The 26,631-nt window shown below is 41.2% G+C and overlaps 1 protein-coding gene across 4 annotated transcripts; it reads right to left on the bottom strand.

The window, feature by feature from the left end:
- Nucleotides 1-108: 108 nt before the first annotated feature.
- LOC116676720 (target of Nesh-SH3) lies at nt 109-16,278 on the bottom strand. Of its 4 annotated transcripts, none has more exons than XM_032507628.1 (12): nt 16,108-16,229; nt 14,256-14,522; nt 13,399-13,677; nt 11,243-11,545; nt 10,356-10,445; nt 8,390-8,599; nt 7,622-7,715; nt 6,529-6,608; nt 6,378-6,407; nt 5,690-5,848; nt 3,128-3,250; nt 109-325 (listed from the first exon to the last, which is right to left on the bottom strand). In XM_032507628.1, exons 1-12 carry the CDS (start codon nt 16,187-16,189, stop codon nt 210-212), a joined length of 1,833 nt encoding a protein of 610 aa, XP_032363519.1. In that variant the 5' UTR covers nt 16,190-16,229; the 3' UTR covers nt 109-209. The 4 variants fall into 4 exon arrangements, with proteins under 4 accessions (XP_032363519.1, XP_032363518.1, XP_032363516.1 ...); XM_032507625.1 differs by having other exon boundaries at nt 124-325; nt 14,259-14,522; nt 16,108-16,278; XM_032507627.1 differs by lacking the exon at nt 14,256-14,522 and having other exon boundaries at nt 123-325; nt 16,108-16,278.
- Between the last annotated feature and the right edge of the window lie 10,353 nt (nt 16,279-26,631).

Here is a 26,631-nt window from a genome sequence, read left to right as displayed (position 1 = left end):
TAATGATAAAAAATGCTAAAAATAAGCTCAAAAGTGACAAAAATGCGTGCTACATTTAAAGATGCTCTATTGTTATGTCTTCCCTGAAGAGTACGTCCTGTACGTGTTTTACAGCTCAGGGTGACGGCGTCTCCTGCCGTCGTTGTCTCCGAGCCTGACGACGGCAGGTCGTGTCGTGGAGTTTCTCCGAGAACAGACGTGACGTTTGCTCACCATTTCCCAGGGACGGGCGTCCCGCACTCATACCACGAGACGTAGCTGACGTGGGAGTGTCCTCCGATCTGTCCGAAGTGGACGGGCTCCTGACGCACGGCTCTGTAGAAACCTAAAACAAACCAGGAACTAAATGTACTAATGTAAAATGTACATTTTATTTTTCTAACATTTAATGTATTTATAATTATTTTTGATTGAATTCTTTTCATAACTAATTTATTTTTAATCATTTTATATCTTATTTTATCTTTTATTTCGGTTTGCCCATTTACTTTTAATTAATTTTTAATTAATTTATAATTACATTTATTTCATTTATCATTTTCTGTTTAATCATTACATTTTTTATTAATTTGTAATAATTGCATTTTGTTTGTTTTTTGTTTTTTTGTTTTTTGTTTCAACAAAACAGAGGAACAAACTGAACCTCATGCAGTGAAAACTACGCCCTCCCCATCCCTAGTCACTGACCTACGCCCTCCCCATCCCTAGTCACTGACCTACGCCCTCCCCATCCCTAGTCACTGACCTACACCCTCCCCATCCCTAGTCCCCAACCAACGCCCTCCCCATCCCTAGTCACTGACCTACGCCCTCCCCATCCCTAGTCACTGACCTACGCCCTCCCCATCCCTAGTCCCCAACCAACGCCCTCCCCATCCCTAGTCACTGACCTACGCCCTCCCCATCCCTAGTCACTGACCTACGCCCTCCCCATCCCTAGTCCCCAACCAACGCCCTCCCCATCCCTAGTCACTGACCTACGCCCTCCCCATCCCTAGTCACTGACCTACGCCCTCCCCATCCCTAGTCATGACCTACGCCCTCCCCATCCCTAGTCCCCAACCAACGCCCTCCCCATCCCTAGTCACTGACCTACGCCCTCCCCATCCCTAGTCACTGACCTACGCCCTCCCATCCCTAGTCCCCAACCAACGCCCTCCCCATCCCTAGTCACTGACCTACGCCCTCCCCATCCCTAGTCACTGACCTACGCCTCCCCATCCCTAGTCACTGACCTACGCCCTCCCCATCCCTAGTCCCCAACCAACGCCCTCCCCATCCCTAGTCACTGACCTACGCCCTCCCCATCCCTAGTCACTGACCTACACCCTCCCCATCCCTAGTCACTGACCTACGCCCTCCCTATCCCTAGTCCCCAACCAACGCCCTCCCCATCCCTAGTCACTGACCTACGCCCTCCCTATCCCTAGTCCCCAACCAACGCCCTCCCCATCCCTAGTCACTGACCTACGCCCTCCCTATCCCTAGTCACTGACCTACGCCCTCCCCATCCCTAGTCACTGACCTACGCCCTCCCCATCCCTAGTCACTGACCTACGCCCTCCCCATCCCTAGTCACTGACCTACACCCTCCCCATCCCTAGTCACTGACCTACGCCCTCCCCATCCCTAGTCACTGACCTACACCCCCCATCCCTAGTCACTGACCTACACCCCCCATCCCTAGTCACTGACCTACGCCCTCCCCATCCCTAGTCACTGACCTACGCCCTCCCCATCCCTAGTCACTGACCTACACCCTCCCCATCCCTAGTCACTGACCTACACCCTCCCTATCCCTAGTCACTGACCTACACCCTCCCCATCCCTAGTCACTGACCTACGCCCTCCCCATCCTAGTCACTGACCTACGCCCTCCCCATCCCTACTCACTGACCTACGTCTTCCCCATCCCTAGTCACTGACCTACGCCCTCCCCATCCCTAGTCACTGACCTACGTCTTCCCCATCCCTAGTCACTGACCTACGCCCTCCCCATCCCTAATCACTGACCTACGCCCTCCCCATCCCTAGTCACTGACCTACGTCTTCCCCATCCCTAGTCACTCACTTGCATTAACCTCCATCCTGGACACTACATCAGCCCATTGCACACTACCACTGTATAAATATATTTGCATTCTGCACTCAAACCATTCAGTCTCTTTTTTCTTACACTAGATGTTAAAGGAGCTCAGTCTTATACTGTTAGCTACTGAGGTAGATCAACCCAGAGTGACAACGTTGCGTTGCAGAATAACTGTTTATTTGGTTTACTGTGCAGAATGTCCCTTCTTTCAGTTTTCAGTGTTAAATCCATAAACAATAAGACAGCATTTTGTCCTAGCATCACAGCGTTTAGTGTCACAGCGACAGCGGTAAAAACCATTTGCCCTCCCGGGACAAATACCTGCCACAACAATTTGGAGCTTACCTTTATAACCTTGCCCCAGGTAATACCACAGCGACACCTAATGTACATACAAGGAACAACACCCGATGTCTCAACACTTAAAACAACATATTTGTTCCCAGAACTAAGCTCAGCCCCATGGGTGATCGAGCCTTCTGCCGCTCCTCGGACTTGGAATGCCCCCCCTGACCATCTGAGGGCACCACAAACTATTGAGACCTTTAAAAAAGGACTAAAAACATTTCTTTTTAGCAGAACCTATGAGTTTTAACCTTGCTCAATAATGTCGTTTGACTATTTATATGTATTTTAAACTGATGTTTTTATCTTGCTTTTATGATCTTACCTGTAGCACTTTGAGGTTTGTCTTAAATGTAAAGTGCATTACAAATAAAATGGATTATTATTATTATTATTATTATTATTATTATTATTATTATATTTGGCTCCAAAACTAAACTGTTGTATAAATTTGTTTCAGTTTTTGTATTTATTGTTTATTCCCTATTAATGTTCAACAACTTACGTATCTCTTACCGTGGCAATTAACTCCTTTCTGAATCAGAATCTGATTAATTTGCAATAAATGTAATTTACTTTCAATTATTTTTTATTTCTTTTTATATTTTTAATTATAATTTTGTTGTTTTGGACAGTATCAGGCCTAAATAAATAAATAAATAAATAAATGAATGAATGAATGAATGGTTTTACCGGGTCTTGGGGGGAGCTGGTCTGCTTGGACCTGCTGTCCTGTTCTTCCGTCCAGGAAGGAATCGACGAACTGACAGTGATCCTCGCCGAAGCCGCTCTGATCCCCGATGTTGTAGAATTTACCTGCAGGGTCCAAGAACCAGAAAGACTCAGCTAAGCTTCAGATACAATATGTGTAATTATTGATAGCTAAGGTTAGCTAAATTAGCATAGCTGTAATTCTAATTTAAGTTTAACCCTCATGTTGTCCTCGGGTCAAATTGACTTGTTTTCCTATATCAATGTTCTTTATAACTACCCAAAATAACGTGACTGATTCCACACAGCGCTCTTTGCCAAGTACAAATCTCTACTTTCATTAAATTTGGGGCGTCTTATTTAATTTTATGGCATTTGAAAAAAAATGGAAGTGTTTTTAAAGTAGTATTGAGTAAAAGTTGACATATTCCAGTCTGTAATTAACCATCGGTGTACATTCCTTTAATTTTAGTCTAAATAATTCCTAATTTATGCTTTTCTAACTCAAACATTAGGTATAATTTCCTATAATGAGGTTCATTGACCACAAATTCCAAAGTAAATGAGTTAGTGTTACAAATAGTTGAAAAGGTCAAAAAAGTGACAAACGTTGAAAAAATGCGTCAAAAGTATTGAAAAAAAGGAGAAAAGTGTCAGAAAAAGTCGATAAATTGATAAAAAGCATCAACAAAATTGTTGATTTTCAATTTTGACGGGAAGACAACACAAGGGTTAAACTGTACGTGACGTCACCCGATAAATCTGGTCTTGGGTCATCTGACACACAAGCCCCCCCCCCCCCCCCCCCCCCCACTGTCTATTGGCGCATTCATGGACTTAATAAACGTCCCCTTCACGTCACTTCCTGTTGGAATCAGAGGTGGGAAACTCGGGCTAGATTTCTAACAGTTTCCCAGTTGGTGACGCGTTGCTAACAACTGACGTCTGATGTCGGCGACTTTGGTTCACTGAAAATATTTCAATATGAATAAATTTATTTATTGTGAACAAACGCCTCCGCCAAGAAACATACACAGACATAACATGAATTTCAAATATTTCAAATTACTCAGAAAAAAAATTAAAAAAACATTGTGGCCTCCATGTTTTCACAAACATCTGATTCTCTAGGCCAATGTTTCCCAAACTTAGGGTCGGGACCCAAAATGGGTCGCGGACCCGTTTTATTGGGTCGCCAATTGGCCGAGTAAAATGCATATCAATCTTATGTGAATTGCTACACTGGTCTGTTCAGCTAAGATGCTGTGGTTTTTTTTCTCTCTCTCTCTCTCTCTCTTCTCTTATCCTAGGAGGGGATAAGAAAATGAGTTGAGAAAAGGGTGAGAGACAGAAAGGAGAATAGAGACCTTTTATGTTTTTGTTTACTTTTATAATGGAATAAATATCCTTCATATCAGGGCTGGGCAATTTAGCGCGTTATTATCGCGTTAATTAATTAATTAACGCCGACAATTTTTTTATCGGATAGCCCGCCTGTCAGGTAGCCCCGCCTGTCGGATAGCCCCGCCTGTCGGATAGCCCGCCTGTCGGATAGCCCCGCCTGTCGGATAGCACCGCCTGTCGGATAGCACCGCCTGTCGGATAGCCCCGCCTGTCGGATAGCCCCGCCTGTCGGATAGCACCGCCTGTCGGATAGCACCGCCTGTCGGATAGCCCCGCCTGTCGGATAGCCCCGCCTGTCGGATAGCCCCGCCTGTCGGATAGCCCGCCTGTCGGATAGCCCCGCCTGTCGGATAGCACCGCCTGTCGGATAGCCCGCCTGTCGGATAGCACCGCCTGTCGGATAGCACCGCCTGTCGGATAGCCCGCCTGTCGGATAGCACGCCTGTCGGATAGCACCGCCTGTCGGATAGCCCGCCTGTCGGATAGCCCCGCCTGTCGGATAGCCCCGCCTGTCGGATAGCACCGCCTGTCGGATAGCACCGCTGTCGGATAGCACCGCCTGTCGGATAGCACCGCCTGTCGGATAGCCCCGCCTGTCGGATAGCCCCGCCTGTCGGATAGCACCGCCTGTCGGATAGCCCCGCCTGTCGGATAGCCCCGCCTGTCGGATAGCCCCGCCTGTCGGATAGCCCGCCTGTCGGATAGCCCGCCTGTCGGATAGCACCGCCTGTCGGATAGCCCGCCTGTCGGATAGCACCGCCTGTCGGATAGCACCGCCTGTCGGATAGCCCGCCTGTCGGATAGCCCGCCTGTCGGATAGCACCGCTGTCGGATAGCACCGCCTGTCGGATAGCCCGCCTGTCGGATAGCCCCGCCTGTCGGATAGCACCGCCTGTCGGATAGCCCGCCTGTCGGATAGCACCGCCTGTCGGATAGCCCGCCTGTCGGATAGCCCGCCTGTCGGATAGCCCCGCCTGTCGGATAGCCCCGCCTGTCGGATAGCCCCGCCTGTCGGATAGCCCCGCCTGTCAGATAGCCCCGCCCACCTACCTGCACGATCGTCTCATTGAAAATGAATGACGAGGGCCGACAATCGCTCCCTGTCTCATAAAAAATGAAGAGAGAATTGACGGCACTCACCTTTGAGCGAGTCGCTGAGGTAGATCTTGTAGCGTAGCGAGTTGCAGAGCTGGACGCCGACAAACTTCCTGTACCAGGTTCTCTTCACGTACTTCTTCCCGTGACAGTCCGAGTACGAGTCCGTCTCGAAGGGGAACAGAGTCCAGATGGCGTCTTTTCCTGCTCACATCAGACACACATGCATCAGCGGAAAGTTTCACAGGTCCGTAAATAAAGTTTAAAGACACTTTGGATGTTTGTTTTTTAACAGTATTCATAGGAGTAGATTTTGGAGAGGAAGCAGAGGATATATTTAAAAAAAAAAAAATATTTAGAAGAGGTATATTTGTCCTCAAAGAAATATGAAAGACAACACACTCCCCAAAAGTTGCAGGAAAAAAAGGGGGTTCAAGATCACAACAGGAGTGTGGAAATAGAGATAGACTCATTAAGGTCTCATTCTCTAATTTGATCTGTACATGATCCCTAAAAAATATCACCTCGAAGCATGTGTAATGTTTTGAATATGCAGAACGTTTTGAACAATACAGGATAATAGTTTCATTTCCGTAAATAAAGACATCTGCACCATGCATTGTTGAATAAAAAATCACTAGAATTAAGGAAATGAAGTGTTTTTCACTCAAAATGCCCCCCCCCCACACCCCCCAGTTACAATGTTAAACCAAACCTCCGCCCTTGATCGTACCTGAAACGTTGTCGCTCACCCGAGGGTCGGCTGATGGAGGAAACAAAGAGGACAGCGTTTTAACATCTTTACTGTATTTTAAAGCCATTCTGTAGCTGCTCAGTTAACTTCAGGTTTAAAATGTAGAGATTTAGTGAAACTGTTCCTGTACCAGACTCTGTGTTGAAGGAGACCGGCTCGCTGGGAGGACCTGCACCCAGCACGTTCTTCGGCTTCACTTTAAACTCGTAACTGTCAGAAAACACAGAGAAACAGAGAAAAGATTAATGGCTCAATTTACTGAAGATGAGTTTACAGAAAGAGATGAAATATCAGCAGGATAATCCTCTCCAGCTCCTCGGATTAGAGCTCATGCTGGTTTTTAATTATGTATGTTTAATGTCCTTTAAATCATCTAAAACACTTCTTTTTTATTTATTTAAATGTAATTAATTTTTTTGTCTATTGTTTACATTTTTAATTTATTTTCTTTATTTTGGTTTAATAATTTCAATTAACTTTTTTTATTATTTTAGATTATTGTATAAGTGGAATTTATTTTAATTTTTATTTGTTTGTTTTGGTTTAATCATTTCATTTATTTAAAATAATTGACTAGGCAGGAAAAACTGGTGATGTCTGAGGATGGAGGACTCTGAAATCTGCTTCTTTTTTTTAAAATAAACTTTCTAAACCGTTCTTAAGAGTAAAGAAACACGATGTGCAAATAAAACCTTTAAAAGACTTAAACTCAACAAATGAATCTCAGAAAACCTTTCATGGAAAGCCCGATCCTTCAGAAACCTTAGACCAGATACACCAGTACTTTGGATGTCACTAGTTTCACTGGGCTCTGGTCTAAGTCTGGTCTTCGTGTCACTTTTTTGAGCTTTTTGTGGCTTTTCTAACATTTTTGTAGCTTAATTTGAGATTGTTGTCCCTTTTAATGTTTTTTTTTTTTTTTTAATGAGATTTTTGTTGCTTTTGCCTGTTTTCCATGTGTGAAACGAAACCATCGGCTCAGAATAATTCTATTCTTTATGTTAAAAAAATATTTTAATTTATCATTTCTAACGTTTTAATTTATTTTAAAAAATGTACTTGTAATAAATGTAATGTATTTTAATTATTTTTTATTTTATAATTTGGGTTTATCAATACTTATTTTTATTTGTAATGATTGTAATGTATTTTAATTATTTATTGTTGATTTCCTTTTAAATCTGGGTTTAATGTGTTGTTCTGGTAAACTAAATGAAGCATACCTAGTCTCAGGTCTGAGGTTCTCCACAGGGGTGTGGGTCTGGTTGGTGGTCAGGATGAAAACCTGCTCGCCGATGGTGGAGATGACTTCATAATCTGAGGAGAGGATAATCACAACCATCAGATGCTAATCTTACACCTAAAGACCTCACTAGTTAAAGGTAACTGGGTTTTTTTCAACCTGGACTCTGTTTTTTTTGTCCAGTATTGACCAAAAACAGTCGGTTTGGTCCACTAAAGGTTTCAGCCCCCGACAGGCTCAGAGACAACAACATGGAAAGGATCCTGCAGAGATAGACCATGTTGGTAAAGAGGAAGATTATTTTAAAAGATGAAACCCTGAAATCAACATCACCAAACCCACCAGACTCCATGTAAATAAACAATACTTTTAGCCTGTATAGAGTCAGTATATTTTCACAAGTACATGTGTGAATTAAGGGTTTATTTCAAATAAAGCAGAGTGGTGAAAAAAGCAACACAAATTTAGAAAATTAATGATTATTAAAAACATCATAATAAGCGTAAACAAGTGTATTCTTTCCATAATGTTGTCAGACACTTGGAATAATAATCTGAGCCGGTCACTGGCAAAAACAGCACTTCTAGTGGAAGCAAATTGAGGTTTAACGTTACATTGCAGCTTGTTTTGACTCGCTTAATACTGGACCAAATTGAAAGAGTTTTTATCATCAGTCACTTAGAAAACATAGAACATAGAGTCCGGGTTAAGAGAAAACCCTTCCTTTGATCTTAAGTCGTCTTGGTACCGGTAGTGTCGTTGTCCGTCTTCTCCCAGTCCAGGATGACGAAGGACGGGCATCCCTCCACCATCACCACGGTGAGGTTGGAGGGCGGAGACTTGGGCGGAGCCGTCACGTTCACCTCGCCGGGTTCTTCTTTGGGGAAGTAGTGGAGAGAAGAGGTGATGGAGCAGGGCTCGTTGGGTTTCTTCCCCATTTGGTAGATGACGTGAGGCGCTTAGAGAGGAAGAGGGGAGGGATCGGAAAGATCAAACACTGTCAGGGTTCAGGGTTCAGGGTTCAGGGTTCAGGGTTCAGGGTTCAGCAATCTGGAAAGGTTTTCAGCTTCTCACCCAGTGACACCCAACCAGGGGTCAGGGGGTTAAAGAATAGGTTGGAGGCATTATGCCCGTCAAAAGGTGTAATGTATAGTTATAAAGCTTGTCAATAATTTATGTAACTTATTTATGAATTGTTGGAACATTTTAATAATTAAATTAATGTTTTTTATGAAAACATTTGTGTATATATCTATAGATATAGATATATACACAATTTTGTGTTGCTTGAGTCTGGAATAGAGGGTTTTATATTTTTATATCTAGTACCAGAAACATTTTCAATAAATTTAATACATTTCAACAAAGACTGTGGAGAAGCTTAACTAGTTTGCAAAAATATAAATTATGACTTAATTAAAAATATAGGCTAGGCCTACATGTTGCTAGGTCAGGGACTATTATTAAATAATTGTCTAACCGCAATGTTTTTCACATAATCGCTGATATTGGTTTACTTATTATTATTGCTCCGTCGTCTCACAACGATTTAAACTTTAATGTGTTAGAAAAAGTAATAATATTATATTATATATATATAACATTATTTCACAAAAAGAGACAAATAAATGTCCAGCAAAATTTGGAATTGTTACTTCTTTACATGATACAGTTATGTAAGAGTTGAATAAGCAACTGAAATTGTTAGCTAAAAGTAATGATTAAACGGTGGGAATCACCACAGGCCTCACAATATATATACACAAAATACATAGATATATACAATATATCGTGATACTTATGTCAAGATAAAATATTATTGCAATTTTAAACATATTCCAATATTCTGTGATATATTGCTATTTATTACCTTTTTCCCCAATTTCAAATGATGTTCCAAATGAAACTTCTGTTTCATCTAAAAAGATAAATTGGTAACACTTTATTTGAAGGCGTGTGCATAAGACTGACATGACGCCATCATTATTATGACGTGACACCTGACATGAAAATGAAGGAGTCATTTTGAGACTTCACGACTGTCATTAAGTGTCATTTGCTAAATTATGACACTTTTAATGCAGAGTTATTGTCCGAGATGTCTATATCATGACTACGTGACTTTAACAAAGACAACAATCTCTGTGTTATGACAACTTGACATTAACCTAGACAACATAACCATAAATAAATGTGTCATGACAAGCCTGATTATCAATTTTTAATAAATGATTTAGCTTTATGTGTTAACATTACATGAAACTGTCATTAAGAGGTGGTTTTCTACATTATAAAGCGTTACAATTGTGTCATGAATATTTTTCATTGACCTCAAGTAAAGAGAAACAATTTGGACCTGTCAGGAAGTTGATTTTCATCCCCCCCCCCTCTCCTATTAAACGGTAGAAATAGTTAAAAGAATTGTAAAAGCGGCTGAAATTGTTAGTTGAAAGTACTGAATACACGGCTGAACGAGTTAGCTTAAAGTTATGCATAAACTTTTCAAATGATTTGCAAAAAGTTTTATGTAAATAATAGAAAAACTTAGCTAAAAGGTCTGGCTGAACAATTGAAATAATTTGCTGAAATTGAAAATAAATTCAAACTAAAGTAGTATGATTGCTGTTCAAAGCCACATTATTATTGGCAGTTCAACAATCATGACATATCTTACATTTGGAACTTCCTGATTTAACCCTTTAAGTTCAACTTACCTACGTAACGTTTGTTGCCCAAGGCGTCGACATCAGAGGCCGGCTGGGATTTGAACAGCTCCGAATCCTCCCTGGGTTCCTGTCGACGGGCTGAAGAAAGAAACATGAACTCTCTGGTTTAGGACACGAGGTTTATAGGAGACCGGAGCTCTAGGTGTCACTAAGGTTGACCAAGATGTTTCTTTACCACTACTGAAGGAAGTGTTAGTTTACAGAAAATCTCCACCTGGACCAACCTGACCGCTGTACATTTCTCATGCATGGCTTTCCTCTTCCTTGCTAAAAATCTACTTAAAAACATTAATTTGAGCTTTGCCAAACGAACAAGAAAGGTTCCAGCATCACTATTTGCAGAGTATAGCATGCTGTAGCTGTGTAAAACAGCGTGGTGGACGAGAGCATCAGACATGAAGGTACACCATGAGTTCCTATTCACGCATGTATCATGATTGGTTTTAACAATTTTTAAAATTTGATATTTTCCTCATAATCAATTTTATTTATTTATTTTACCATTGATTTACCTTCATATTGTCTGTTTATATGGCATCGCAGACAGCCACTACATCATATCCAGTTACAGCAAAACAGACTGAAAGCAAAAACTTGCAGAAAATAAATGTTGTGTACTTCTTTACGTATTAAATAAATGTCAGACTGACTGATGTGCATTATTTTTACAGAGAAAACAATACGTTTTTAGAAATGTCAGATAGTATATTGTACTGTCTCTAGAAGTGTATTATTTAATTTTTGTTGAAGAATTTAAAAAAAAACTTGCAAAACTCAATACTATCGAATCGCCACCCATGTATCGTAAAAGAATCGTGACGAAAGCATTTGGTCCCGGCCCCGTTGTTTTCCATCTCCACCTGATCCAGTCTCACCTCTGTTGGTCCTGATCTCTGCTTCGTCCAGTTTGGTGACGATGTCGTCCTCCACACCAGAGAGATGAAACACACAGTCGTACCTCCTCCAGTCTTCATCTGGGACTGATGAAAGGTCCAGGTCTACACTCATCTGGAAGGATCCATCGTGGTTGGGGAGGATCTCTCCGAGGTCCACGTCCTCATGAAGCTCCTCTCCATCTTTCCTCCAGAACATCATGGCTCTGTCAGGGTAGAAACCTGTAGCGTGGCAGCTGACTGGAGAGGACGGAGACTTCTGGAGGAGGGACACTGAGGGACGCTCTGCACAGTGGAGACAAAGACTTTATTATTATTATTATTTACTGCTTATTAATCTTTTCTGTTGATTTAATGCATTTTAAAGTCCAATATGTAATATATTTACTTAATAAATCCAAACATTAGCCCATTGTGTCATCAGATATTAAGGAAACATGCTAAGTTAAAATACTATCTTTTCTGACAACAATGCCAGTATTTTAGGGTGAGGTTGTTGCGTTTTTAGCGGTTCCTATTGTTTATTTTATTGTTTTTATTGTTATTATTACTGTTATCTTTATACTGTCTTCTCTTTTTCTCTCTATACTGGACTCTTCTTGCTAAAAACGGATGCTGGACATTTCAATTTCCTTGCGGGAGTCATCCCAAAAGGATTAAAGTCTCAGGATCTAAATCTAATTCTAAGCCGAACCAGTGTGTCTGTTAGTTGGGAACAGAGCTCCACATGAGCACAGGCTTCTATGTCTGTTAATATAGCATCGAAGTGTAACCGAGAAGAGAATGAAGGTGACATGGATAAAAAAAGGGAGGACTGGAAGTGTGAGAAAGAAAGAAATGGTTCATATTTTTATTGTAATGTTACTGTTGGTTAGCCAAGCTGACATCCATCATGGACAACACCTCTCACCCCCTACATGACACTGTGGGGTCCCTGAGCAGCTCCTTCAGCAGCAGACTGATACACCCACGGTGTAAGAATGAGAGGTACCGCAGGTCCTTCATCCCGGCCGCTGTCAGACTCTACAACACCTGCTCTACCTGATAGTGTTGTAGTTTCTGCTCCTGTTTTTCTCCCATCTACATCACACACTTTCTGTTTATCTTTAATATTGGTATTTATATTATTTTATTACAAGTACTTACTTTTCAATATTTATGATCTCAGGTTAATATAATTTAAATTATGCTACCGACTCTTGCTTCTTTGCTCTAATTACACATCCAACTTAATTTTTAACGTCACTTACACCGCAATATTGTTTCTCTTATCATGGCAACCGCACTTTAAAATTCCTTTTGTTCGACGGCATTTTACTTACTCAGTCTACCATATTTTCATTGTCTATTTCTTGCCTTGTATTTCTTGCCTTGTATTTCTTGCCTTGTATTTCTTGCCTGTATTTCTTGCCTGTATTTTTTGCCTTGTATTTCTTGCCTGTATTTCTTGCCTGTATTTTTTGCCTTGTATTTCTTGCCTGTATTTCTTGCCTTGTATTTCTTGCCTGTATTTCTTGCCTTGTATTTCTTGCCTGTATTTTTGCCTTGTATTTCTTTCGTGCTACTTGTTTGTGTGTTATTGTTTTGTTTTTGTTTTTTGCTGTTGCTGCTATGCTGCTACTTGTAACGACAGAATTTCCCCGTCGTGGGATAATAAAGTATAATCTAATCTAATCTAATCTAAACAAAGAAATATTAACATTGTTGTGTCCAGGGTACGATTCGTGAAGATAGCAGATGGTACTTACTCGTTCATTCCTCGGGAATGTTTCAATCCAACCACAATGTTTTTCCTAAACTTAACTTGTCGTTTTGGTGCATAATGTAACTGTCCTTGCTGCTTGACGCTCAGTTTTTCTGGCTAAACTCCACTACTACGGCCCCTGAAAGTCCTCTGACGGTGCCTGTCCCTGGCTCACAATCACCTATTGGCAGCTTAACAACTGCTGCTGAATTTTATTGTTGGCAACATGAGTTCACGTTACAGTACATTACTATTTCATGTATACTGCATCCTGTTATTTCATGTATATTCTGTATGTGTGCTGTGTGTCTGATATTTTGCTGATGTAACACTGTAATTTCCCATTTTGGGATTAATAAACATCTGTTTATGACATTAGGTCATGTGATTCTACCTGTTCTTAGCAGACAGCTCCTCCCATAGTTCAGAAACTTCTTCAGCCACTCAGGACAAATCTGGGTGAAGTAGTGTTTATTCTGAGCTATCAAAGCTTTGTCATTGTCCCACTTGTGTTTGGTGATGACAGCCTGTGGTTTCGGAGCGATCCATGTCTCTGTCTTTAAGTCATATGATATGAAGTCTTCTCCATCATAACCAATCTGTTCATAACCATTAACCTCTCCAGTCTCATCATCCCACTCACAGCCGTACATCTTCTGGAGAATGTGGACACCTGAGAGAGAGAGAGAGAGAGACAGAGAGAGAGAGAGAGAGAGAGAGTCATCTATTATCAGTTGATCACATCTTTAACATCACATTATGAAGATAGTTAAAGAAGCAGTAATAAGTAACTGTAATGTGATTATAATGTGATTGTAATGTGATATCAACAGTAACGTGTTACATTGTAGCCTGAAGAAGGTTGATCTGTGTCATTAAACTTCTTTGCACTTCAAGGTAAATGCTGTGCCTCTCTGTTGATATCAGAGGCAAGTGCAACATGTACAGTAGTTTTTTTCCTTTACCATATATACGCTACAGTCTACATCCATTTTCTTTCGTTTCTTTCATTTATTTAATAGAACGAAATACATGAAAATTATTGTAGCTTATTTAAACCATTCAAATTGTGCAGAGGGAAATCTGACCGGAGACTATTACAATTTCAGTCCTCATGATTCTTTTGCAGTCAATGGGGACTAATTACCGGACAACTCAAACTCTCCTGTGTGTTTGTGTGTGTTAACTTCTGTTTACTAAAATACAAAATGAAAATATACATTTTATCAGTATAGTGAAACATAAACAAGCCTCCAGTTTGGTTGAAGCGCTGCTTTATAATTTCAATGTAGGCTTTGAAGAAACTGTGCTCACTCACAAAGATCCCTGTCAGCGTCTCCCAGTACTGAGGATAGTCTTCTGTGACTCTGCTCATCCAGTCCTGTTTGGGTTCTGCTCTCTTGGTGATACTGTCATAGTGATCCATCTCAACGTCATTGACCAACCCAACAGCCACAAACTCTGGGAAGTTTGGGACTCCAGAAGACACCGTGTATAAATACTTCACAGAGTGAGTCACTGTAAGAAAACATGTAAATGTGCTGTATTTATATAGCGCTTTTCCAGTCTTAACAACTACTCAAAGCACTTTTACATCTACAGGAAACATTCACCATTCACACACATTCATACACTGTGGCCGGGGCGGCCATACAAGGTGCCACCTGCTCATCAGATAAACACTCATACACATTCACACTCCGATGCGCAGCACCGGGGGCAACTCGGGGTTCAGTGTCTTGCCCAAGGACACTTCGACAATGACTGCGGGAATTAATAATTAGTTAATGAATTAAAACATGAATGTCATAATTTCAGTTTCTACAGTTGTTTAAATCACTGAACAATGTATTTTTTCTGCACACCGAATCAAAAACGACTTTACATTAAGACAGCCGAATAATCTCTGCTGAGTAGTCAATAAATGCAAAAAAGGTTTTTCTTCATAAACTCTTTACTTTAATATTTCTGAGAATTTTTGTCCAAAAAACTGCTTTTCATTATAATTAAATTTTGTTGATGTCGTTGTCAGAGGGTTTTAAATGTTTGAGTATTTCTGTTTTAAAAACTAACAAAAAAGGAAAATATCTGACTCCGTTTTTTTTTATCTTGATATATGTAAATTTAAGAATCATATTTAAAGCTTTAGTGCGTAACTTTATGATATTAATGAAAGTCCGTTACATTCAAGCCATTCCCAAATTAGTTGCTACAAAGCTAATTAAGACTCAGCTCCACACTCTCTCTGGATTTCTCAGTCTGACCATCTTCAGAAGATTGTGGCGTCCGGTGACTGTCCCAAGCAGAAATTCAAGTGAAGATAACGACCTCTTCTGAAAAGTCCATCATGTTTTTTAATCCTCAATGTCCTCCTTGGCTACTAGCAACTGCGTAGAGGAGGGCCGGGGGCGCACGAGCGATCACGGAAGGCTTGTATCATGTGGACGCACCAAGAGTGTTGTTGTCATTACTGTAGAATTCCTCATGGGGGAGACAGAAACTACGCACTACAGCTTCAAGTAATCTTTGATAATTTTGTGTGAAAACCATTTGTATTTTAAGCTGTGACATCTCTGGCACTTGAAGCCTGGTGGGCACAATAAACTCTGTATTGGCAGACTCCGACTCACAAATAAAACTACACACAAACCTAACATTACTTAATGAATCCTAACACAAATGCACCTCGTACATGAAATCACAACTGTACACACAGTATAAACGTAACGTGGTTTCAATGTACTAAATTTAACTTTTAATAAATTGTCAACTTGATTCATATTGCTTTGTTGTATTTGACTCTCTATTAGTAGTAGCTTACAAAAACATGACTGACAGACAAAAATTCCACAGTAGCACAGTGTCTTAACAAATGTGTAAATTATGCTAACCAACAAAAGATTTGCACAAACAGGATATAATGTTAGTCTACTGACATGAACTATGATAATGGTTTGGTTAGTTTACATTTCTATAATCTGCAAGGAAGTCCTACAAATAAACACTGACTATCAAAAAAACCTTAAACTGATAAATACAGTTAATAAAGACAATTAGCATTTTTTGTTTTTTTAACATACTTAAAAAAAAGGTCTAAACTGACCTGCTGCTGCGTCTTGTACCATGAGGTCCAGGAGGAGCAGACCAATCCAGGTCTTCATTGTGAGCTGTCTCTTCTGAAGCATTGATCGACTTATTAACAACTTCTATGTTTAAGATCCAGAGGAACAGACTCCGTCCTTCCAGGTCGAGCCCCAGGGTCAGCTGAGGATAAAGCGCTGTCATCAACATTCATCTGGCCAATGGGAATTTAGACTGAGATCAACGTCACTTGTTACTCGGCGAAACTGACCCACAACTTTCACCAGGGTGAACTGAGGATAAAACTGATAGACAGTATAAGAAATGGACAATGTGACGCCATTGTTACCAACGGAGACCAGTGAGGTCTATCAGAAGCACTTTTCCGTTAGCAAAATTACCATCCCAATGCCAATGGGTCTTAGCGTGGCCATAGTGGTCGGTTGGCTGGGGTTATGCACTTGACCTTGAGTGGTTAAGGTTAGGATAGCCGATTGGTCACGGGATAGGACCTGAACAAATGGGGTTACGTTACATTGCGTAAGCATGGACGCCTGGCCAATAAATGCTATTGAAGGGCAGGTCTTGGCGTGGCCATAGTGGGATTCGTAACATCACTTTCCGGTGAAGGCTAGGCGTTACAGCGCAGCCTCCAACTGAGCTTGAAGACGTAGATGCAACGTGAGCAATGTGTCTAAAAGTTGTAAGTCTTCTGGTAGCTGTGCAAGAGAAATCTCAATCATTCCCAATCAGCAGAAACGGAGAGTGTGGGTATATGTTAGGAGATAACATAGACACAGGCTAATTGTTGCTAACTAAAATGCTAGTTAACGTTAGTAATTAAACCAAATCAGCTAATGTAAGTTGAAACTGCCTGCAAGCTTCTCCTGTAATGTTCAGTAATTCCTTTACTATGCGACAGTAAGTTACGTGGTTATGACACAAGCCTATTTTTACAAAAACGTCTGCTATGGAACCATTAGGTGAGATACAAAGTAATGGAGCCTTTTATACATTGTTGAATTTCATTAGAAATAAACAACAGACAAATAGAGTCTTTAAACGGTTCAGATGTAAAGGTATTTGCTGTCAAATTGACATCAAAATGAATGGAAGTCTATGGAATGCTAACGGCGGGTGAGTACTAGGTAGCATAAAAATGGCGCCATCTGAGCTACACTTAGTGGAGGCTGTGTCTCTACCCAATGTGTCGAGTGCAGATGTCAGTAGCTCATGCGTCACTTTGCGACAAGTAGCATTAGAGATGCTAACGTTAGACTTCTGTAATGTCAATAGAGTAAAAATGGACCTACATAACACGGCTGTTCACTGCTGGCTACAAGTTAGCAATCAAAGGCTGTCACTTGAATGGCGTTTTGAGCTAACGTTAGCAATCAAACATCACAGATACAGTAGATAAAACGTTTCTGAAATGATTTCCATCTTCTCTTATTGTATGTTATGAGAACATTTTATTTAATGGATTTCACTAATTTCAATATGACACGTTATGCTGTAAACCGTTTAAATCTGACCATCAGCGACTCACATCTGCACTCGACTCACATCGGTTACATACATTGAAAAAAGGGTTGCATGAAATTAACATTATGGTTGTAAGGCATTGTAAATGTTCAGAGTCCGGATGGCTTTCTTATTTGTCCTTTTAAAGTTTTCAAATATAATTTCATGTCATTTTTAAATTGGTGAATCTTCCTTCAGTCATTTAAATTTATGGATATAAGATTTTCACAATAAAAAGTGAAAACCTGGCATTTATCCACATAATTTCCTTCATAGTAAAAAATAATTTCTCTACTTTGTAATTTTATCCTAGCGCCACACACAATACATGAAATACATCCTGCACATCAATCCAGAACAATCTGAGATGAAAACATTCACAAAACAAACAAACTCCACAAAATATGCAGAAAGATCAGATTTATATATTTTTTTTAAATTTGATTTCTGAGGTAAATTCAATGGACAATTTTGAAATACACTTCAGTAACTTTATTACTGACAACATATTTATTATAATAGGTTCAAATCAAATTCCAAGTGATATTCTCAAAGTGATTATTCCAATAATGTTTGCATTTTGAAAGTTCTCTGTTCTCCCTTGTGTTGTCTGGTTTTACTTCCTGTTGTTTATTTTCCCACCTGTGTGATTACCTGTCCCCGCCCTAATGTGTTGCACCTGTGTCCCATTGTGTCCCATTGTGTCCCACTGTCTCCCCTGTCAGTCACATATCAGCTTGTACAAGTCTCATGTTGTTTTAATTATGACAGAGTAGCTCTCAAAATGCTCTACTACTGTCTAATCCTGTGGGTCTGGGTTTTCAAGGTGTAGTGCAGGGAAACATGATCCGCCATGTGCACGGTCTGTTTTATTTTGAAAATTAACCGGGTGTTCTATTTTGTCTCTGTGCTCGACTTCCTGTCCCACACCATCTGCCGTGTGAAAAGAGGTTTCTTTTAAAATTCTGCATTAAATATATCCAGCAAAAGGGACACCAAAGAGATTCAAACTTGATATTGAATATTCTTGTACTTTCTGTGAACTGGAAGAAGAAACAATCTGTCATTTGTTCTTCCATTGTCTGTGTACTAAAATATTTTGGATTGATGTTCAACATTTTGTCAGACAGAACACGGGGCAATCAATTGTATGTACGACTAGCATCACGTCTCGAGTGTAAAACAAAAAGCCAGAGCAGCTCTAAAGCCGAGTGGGGAGTCATCTTTAACGCAGCTACGTCTGTCAGCTCTCGGTGTACAGTGGTAAAAATGAATACTATCTAAAAATACCAAGACTGAAATGATAGAGAACTATTTATCTGTTTGAAGTTAGTTTGTATTAGCAGCAGTGTTGCCAACTCTGTGAGTTTCTCTCCAGATTTACTCTTTATTTCTAAAAAGTGAGATATATCATATTTTAATTTGATTGCAATCCATACTAGATGAATCAGATTAATCACAGTCCACGGCTCTTCTGCCTACAGCACAAGGTCCCTCTGCCTCTCCTCTTGCTCCGTGAGCAGCAGGCAGCCGGCCGACAACCACGGAGATTAAATTATAAAAATGATATGTGATGAGGTCACCACTATGAAAATGAGTGTTTGACGTCATCCGCCGACTTTTGGAGCAAGTGCTAGATACTTTCACTGAAAACGAGTGTGTAACGCTGATTAGCAGAATGTCAAATGCAAAATCTGTTAATCGTCTATTTGGTCTCTTCTTAAGTTTTCTTTTTTTTCAGGGTATTTGCATGTAACTGATCCCCATGTCTTTAATTTCAAAATGTTTAAAATAAACTCAGCTTGCAGTATAGTGAGGCCCACGTTATTTTAGAGCAATGCGTAGAGAAGTAATTTGGTGCTAATGCTAAAAAATAGAAATAGAATTCCTCATGGTGGTGACAGAAACTACACATGTTGGATTGGACATTTAAATGCTTTATTTAAATAAAAACAAATTAAATAAAAAGAGTTTTAAAAAGACAGGTTCAAGAACAGGAAATATTCCTCAGAATGGATCATTAAAGCGTCGCGTCCAAAATTGCATACTATGCATTACATACTTAATATTATCAACTAGTCAGCACACTGTTGCGGTACTGTGAATAAACAGCGTGTAGACGCACTGAGCTGTCATCACCACGTCACTTCCTGAAAGCCTCTTTGCCTGTTGAAGATGCGTAACCATGGTAACCTGTGCAAAGCTCTGGAGATGCATTCTATCTCTATGCTCCAGACGGTCAAACTCTCAGCACATTTCCACTGTTTCCACTCAAATAGAAATTCTGAATCAGCCAGAACTGAAATCTTAAGGCTTCCCACTTTAAATCAGACCATTGCTATGGCGATTGCTAAAGGCGACCTAGGCAATTGCATAGGGTGTCAAATGTATCGGGGGTGTTGGGTTGCCCTTAGGTCTACTTCCATTAATAATAGAATTAGAATGACAAGCAAAATAAGCAAAATGCCCCTTTGGCACAAGTCTACTTGTCAACCTGATTATTAGATCGAATTGACGATTACTGTCGATCGTTTCCTAACTGGGGGAAAACTTCAAAGCAACGATTTAGTTTTTAAATCACCCGCAAAACTCAATATCACCCAGGGCAACCAAAGAGGTTACATCATCACAACTCATAAAAAACAGTCTAGCATCATCTCTGCCTTTTATGCCTTTAATCTTGATGATGACATCATTTGAATGTCATGACATCACCACTGTTTTTACTTAAGGTGCATCCAGTGTCATAGCATCACATTTCAGTTTGATGTTGGAGTACCTCCAACCTTTAATTGTAGGAGCACCTTGTTAGAGATAATTTCACATTTTTTAACTTAAACAGAATGCTGAACGTGTCCTAGTTTATTTCTCATTTTCAGGAAACTATGCGTATATGCTTTAATTACCTTACACTTAGTTTCCTTGGGCCGCAGTGCATGAGAAAGACACCTGACAGGAGGTAAACATCGACCCGTGTATCTGTTGCTTGTTAATGCAATTCCAGTCACACAGAGAATAAGGAGGAAAGACTTTTAGAGTATACATTGAATATATGAAACAGACAATCACAATGAAGCCGGTAGAAAAAACTGAAACTAAATCTATGAAAATAGAAAAACTAAAGAGTGAACTTTCCAGGGTAAAACTTAACGAGCAACGGTTAATGGACCAAAACACAGAGCAGAAAAAAAGGCTTGCCAAACTAGTAGCAGTAGATATCTCCTTAAAAAAAGAACAGAATGAGGTTACTACACTCACAAAGGTAATTGCTCGCAAGGACAGGCACGTAGAAAAGTTAAGACAAGAACTAAACAATGTCAAAACTGAACTTTTGGACGAAAAGACCGACAGGGCTGATGAGAAGAATAATTCAGAAAAGATAATTGCGCTTCTCACGAAGGAGTCTCAGGAATATCTGAACAAGTTCTCTGTGGAGAAGATGTTCAGGGAGCAGAAGGAGAAGGAGATTGAAAAGCTAATCAACACAGAGACGGACAAAAAAGAATTAACCTTGCGTGTGCATAAGTTACGTCATCAGGTCCAAGAGTTGACGGGGAATAAACGTTATGCCCTCAAAAAAATTGAAGAACAGAACCAACTGTTGAAAAAGAAGGACAAAGATTTCAATTTGATAACAGATGAGCTAAACACGGTGAAATCATCTGCAAACCATTGGAAAGAAGAAGCAGGAAAGCTGATGTCATTTAAAGACAGATTTAAGAAACTAGAACAACAATGTGAGAGACAACAGAATGAACTTATAAGATACAAAAAACAAAAGGACATCTACAAGAAAGAAAATCATCTACTTTCAAAGGAGATGGCGATCTTGACGAGTAAGATTGAGGAGTTGACCGTTTCGTGTACGGACCTGGAATACAAAATGGACATTGTGCAGCAAGAAAATAAATCCCTAGTAGTGGATTTCGAAAATCAAAAAAAAGAGGCAGAGAAACAGCGTAAGCTGATTGAATCCTTGGAAAATGAACTCAACAGTTGCAGTGGACTCAAAATGAAACTCCAAAAAAAGAAGAGAGAGCTCACCAAGCACACCATGGCCAGAGACATTGAGATTATGACTGTTAGAAATCTGATTACTGAGTCAGAAAGCCAGCAAAGACGACTAACAATCCAGATTGAGAGTATCAGGACTGAGAAAAAACTCATCACGGAAAATTTCTTCAAGCTCAGACGGAAATGAATAGGATGAACGACACCATTCGAAAACTGCGTCAAAAACTGAAAGGCAACTGCCGTGAAGCCGATTTAAAGACCACAGAGCTGGTCAAGGTAAAGATGAATTTGGATTCTCTGAGATGCCAGCTGGAAAACGTGAGAGAGCAGCTGGCAGAAACAAAGACAGCACAGACGCTTTCCATGGCTTCTGCTGACAAGGCCCATCAGCTGGCAGAGAAGGAATATGCCAAGATTGCAGCAGAGAAGGAGAAGTTGGAACTCGAGGTGCAGCAGTACCACGAACAAGCTGTGCAGCAAACACGGATGCTCAACCTCCAGGATGCCGAGAAGGCCAAGCTAGAAGAAACGATCAGGGAATATGCAGAGACAGTCAAGTCTCTCAGGCCGCAGATCAAGAGACTTCAGCTTGAGCATAACTTCGAAGACACAATGCAGCAGCGGCATGCAGCTAGTTCACGCCGAGAGAGAACTAGGTGTAAAACGAGAAATAGGAATACCATTGTAAAAATGTTGTTCAACCAGCAGAGACAGTACGTGCTCTCTATGAGAAACATAGGTGGAAAAAATCTGGAACAGAAAAAGGAGATTGAGGATCTGAAGTGCAAGTTGGCACGGCGGCCGGATGACGCAATAAAAAAGTACCAAGAGTGTCAATGGCACAACGGACACTTGAAAAAAGAAGTAATGGCATCACGTGCAGTCCTCACGGCGTACGAGGCGAAGCACAAGGAATTGGAAGAGGAGAACAAACGGCTTACAGATGACCTGAGGAAGCTCAAGTTGGAGTACAAGCATTTCCACTTGCCCCCTATTCGCAAACTGCCTCCGTCTGAGGACAAATCAAACAAGACGTATGTGTCTGGGCACATAGCAAAGCACACCCTAACCCATGATCGCTTCCCACTACATTCCAAGAGTCAGATGAAGTACACCCCCCTTCCTCCCATCTCCAGTAGTCTCCGGTGCAATGGAAGAAAAATCACGCCACACCGCCACCTCAACGATCCATCTCCGAAAACATAAGGTAAAGTTCCTGCCAAGGATGGGAAGTCGTGACCAGGGCCAACACTACCTGTGATAGGCTAGTGTTTATTGCCTTTATTAGTTAGGTTTAGGCATGATTAGTGAGATTGGTAAGGGTCACACGTTTTAGGACAGCACTGTGACTCAGTCGAACCTCGGATTGAAGAGGAACAATGCGGACTCCGTCCTGGTCGTGGAACAACGGATCAGATCTTTACTCTCGCAAGGATCCTGGAGGGAGCCTGGGAGTAAGCCCAACCAGTCTACATGTGTTTTGTGGATCTGGAGAAGGCGTATGACCGGGTCCCCCGGGAGAAACTGTGGGAGGTGCTGCGGGAGTATGGAGTGAGGGGGTTCCTTCTCAGGGCCATCCAATCTCTGTATGGCCAAAGCGAGAGCTGTGTCCGGGTTCTCGGCAGTAAGTCGGACTCGTTCCAGGTGAGGGTTGGCCTCCGCCAGGGCTGCGCTTTGTCACCAATCCTGTTTATAATATTTATGGACAGGATATCGAGGCGTAGTCGGGGCGGGGAGGGGTAGCAGTTCGGTGGGCTTAGGATCTCATCGCTGCTTTTTGCAGATGATGTGGTCCTGATGGCGTCATCGGTCTGTGACCTTCAGCACTCTCTGGATCGGTTCGCAGCCGAGTGTGAAACGGCTGGGATGAGGATCAGCACCTCAAAATCTGAGGCCATGGTTCTCAGCAGGAAACCGATGGAGTGCTTTCTTCGGATAGGGAGTGAGTCCTTACCCCAAGTGAAGGAGTTTAAGTACCTTGGGGAGATTATGACTGTTAGAAATCTGATTACTGAGTCAGAAAGCCAGCAAAGACGACTAACAATCCAGATTGAGAGTATCAGGACTGAGAAAAAACTCATCACGGAAAATTTCTTCAAGGCTCAGACGGAAATGAATAGGATGAACGAAACCATTCGAAAACTGCGTAGAAAACTGAAAGGCAACTGCCGTGAAGCCGATTTAAAGACCACAGAGCTGGTCAAGGTAAAGATGAATTTGGATTCTCTGAGATACCAGCTGGAAAACGTGAGAGAGCAGCTGGCAGAAACAAAGATGGCACAGACGCTTTCCATAGTTTCTGCTGACAAGGCCCATCAGCTGGCAGAGAAGGAATATGCCAAGATTGCAGCAGAGAAGGAGAAGTTGGAACTCGAGGTGCAGCAGTACAACAAACAAGCTGTTTTCAGATTTAGCTATCATATAATCAAGAATATAATACCTTGTCTCTCTTGGTTTTGCTGTAATAATAGTTTTAGACAGCTGGGGACTTATTTTGATACACTGAGCTCCTCTCTCCTCTATCTTTCCATCTTTTCGTTTATGTGCATCCATGTCCCAGAAATGCTTGTTACTAACCTAGCTCTGGGGAGTCATTCCCCAGAGTCCTTATGTTCTTTTTTCCCCAGCATGTTTCCTTGGATCAGAGAGGCTCCAAAATCAGGGTAGCAGCTGTCGCCATGGGCCCGTCAGACACCGCCTACCAAGAGCCTGGGTCTGACCGAGGTTTCTGCCTAAAAATTCTGGAGTGTGGTCTATCTGTATAGTGTCTTGAGATAACTCTTGTTATGAATTGATACTATAAATAAAATTGAATTGAATTGAACTGAACTGTGCAGCAGACACGGATGCTCAACCTCCAGGGTCAATCAACATCCAGTGCTTTCTTCGGGTAGGGAGTGAGTCCTTACCCCAAGTGAAGGAGTTTAAGTACCTTGGGGTCTTGTTCGCGAGTGAGGGGACTATGGAGCGTGAGATTGGTTGGAGAATCGGAGCAGCCGGTGCGGTATTACATTCCGTTTATCGCACCGACGAAAAGAGAGCTGAGCCAGAAGGCAAAGCTCTCGATCTACCGGGCAATTTTCGTTCCTACCCTCACCTATGGTCATGAAGGCTGGGTCATGACCGAAAGAACGAGATCCAGGGTACAAGCGGCCGAAATGGGTTTCCTCAGGAGGGTGGCTGGCGTCTCCCTTAGAGATAGGGTAAGAAGCTCAGTCATCCGAGAGGAGCGCGGAGTAGAGCCGCTGCTCCTTCGCGTCGAAAAGAGCCAGTTAAGGTGGTTCGGGCATCTGGTAAGGATGCTTCCTGGGGGGGTTTCTAGGGAGGTGGTCCAGGCACGTCCAGCTGGGAGGAGGCCCCGGGGAAGACCTAGGACTAGGTTGAGAGATTATATCTCCAACCTGGCCTGGGAACGCCTCGGGATCCCCCAGTCGGAGCTGGTTGATGTGGCTCGGGAAAGGGAAGTTTGGGGTCCCTTACTGGAGCTGCTGCCCCCGCGACCCGATACCGGATAAGCGGTCGAAGATGGATGGAGATGGATGGACTGTGACTCAGTGGCTAGCATCGACCTTTCACAGAAAGGCTCCTGGAGGGTTAAACTCCATCCAACAGGAGCCTTTCTGTGTGGAGTTTGCATGTTTTCCCTGTCTGTTTGGGTTTAATCTGGGTGCTCCGGTTTCCTCCCACAGACATGCAGGTAAGATACAATACTTGAGCAGCCTTAATGCTCAGCGGGTCGTCCACTAATCGCAGGGTTGGTGGGTTGATCCCCAGCACCTCCTGCACACGTTAGTTTCCTTAAAAGAACACACTTATTGGGACTTTAGCTTATTCACCATTACCCCAAGAGTTAGACAAGTTGGTACATATCCTTCTCATCACCCTGCGAGCTGTATTGTGTCACCAATTACTAGATACTAAAAGCATAGTTTACAATCCTGGGTGTTAACCAGGGAGACCAGGTAATACCATGAGGTTTCATAGAATTCTAACCAAAAACACTGACCACTGAATCTATGGCTATGCTTGCTCTGGATATGGATCCAAACACACCTGTAGTCACCTTCAAGAACCACCGTGTCGTGGTGGATGTATCGCAGTGGTCTCCCACACCAAATGCATGTGTTATATGCATGTGTCATATCCAGTGCGCCACCACCTGTTGCTCAGCCTGCTAAGCTATTGTTATGAGACTGTCACACATTAGCTATATCCTGTAAATATGCTAAAATTACTTTTACTTTTCTAATGTGTTTAAATTTGCAAAATCAAAAAACAAAGACAATGAATAAAATAAATATATTTTGCAATCACAGAATATTTTTGTTGTTATCAATTGTGGTCTCCAGAGTAAACTTGCTCTGAAGAAACTAAAACATGTATATATTTAAACAGCACAATTTGTATAGTAACAACAATAATAAGAAGAAAAATGACATTTCCTACTGGTTTACTAAATAATAACCATATGTTATATTTGGCAAAGTGTAATGCATGACACATGATTTAGTTTAGTTTAGTTTAATAGTTTATTTGAACATAAAAAAAACAAAAAAAACAATATTAAAATAAAAGATTTATATAATGCATTCCTGCATACATATATAATTAAAATGACATAAATAAGGTCATGTACTTTTTAGCACAGTCTTCCAATATTGAAAGTCATTCAAACGCAACACAAATTTTCCATGTTCAAAAGGAGTAGGAAGAAGTTGATAAACAACTTATCAAGTCCGACCCCCTTTCTCTACTTTTATCCTTTAGTAAATCTTATTCTTCAGTTATTTACACATTATTATTTACACATCATAGACACAGATGCATACATACACAAACACTTATAAACCCTCTTTTTTTTTTTTTCCTTTCTTCTACTTTCTATACCATCTATAGCAGATTACATAACACAGCCATACTAGACTTAGTATATAGACATGCTAGTATGTAGATACACTAGCATATGGACACACCAGCATATAAACATACCAGTATATAGACGTATCGG

This window comes from Etheostoma spectabile, unplaced genomic scaffold, assembly GCF_008692095.1.
Source record: "Etheostoma spectabile isolate EspeVRDwgs_2016 unplaced genomic scaffold, UIUC_Espe_1.0 scaffold00003701, whole genome shotgun sequence".
Taxonomy (NCBI): Eukaryota; Metazoa; Chordata; class Actinopteri; order Perciformes; family Percidae; genus Etheostoma; species Etheostoma spectabile.
The sequence above is the reverse complement of the archived record's forward strand: the minus strand, read 5'-3'. Positions and strand labels throughout refer to the sequence as shown.

Bases quoted from the DNA above. Each gene is read 5' to 3' on its own strand.
- LOC116676720 (XM_032507628.1), bottom strand. From the start codon at position 16,189: ATGCTTCAGAAGAGACAGCTCACAATGAAGACCTGGATTGGTCTGCTC. The intron at 11,546-13,398 runs GTAGAATCACAT...TCCACTGTGCAG, and splicing joins GAGCTGTCTGCTAAGAACAG to AGCGTCCCTCAGTGTCCCTC. The intron at 7,716-8,389 runs GTACCAAGACGA...TCCTCTCCTCAG, and splicing joins GACGGACAACGACACTACCG to ATTATGAAGTCATCTCCACC.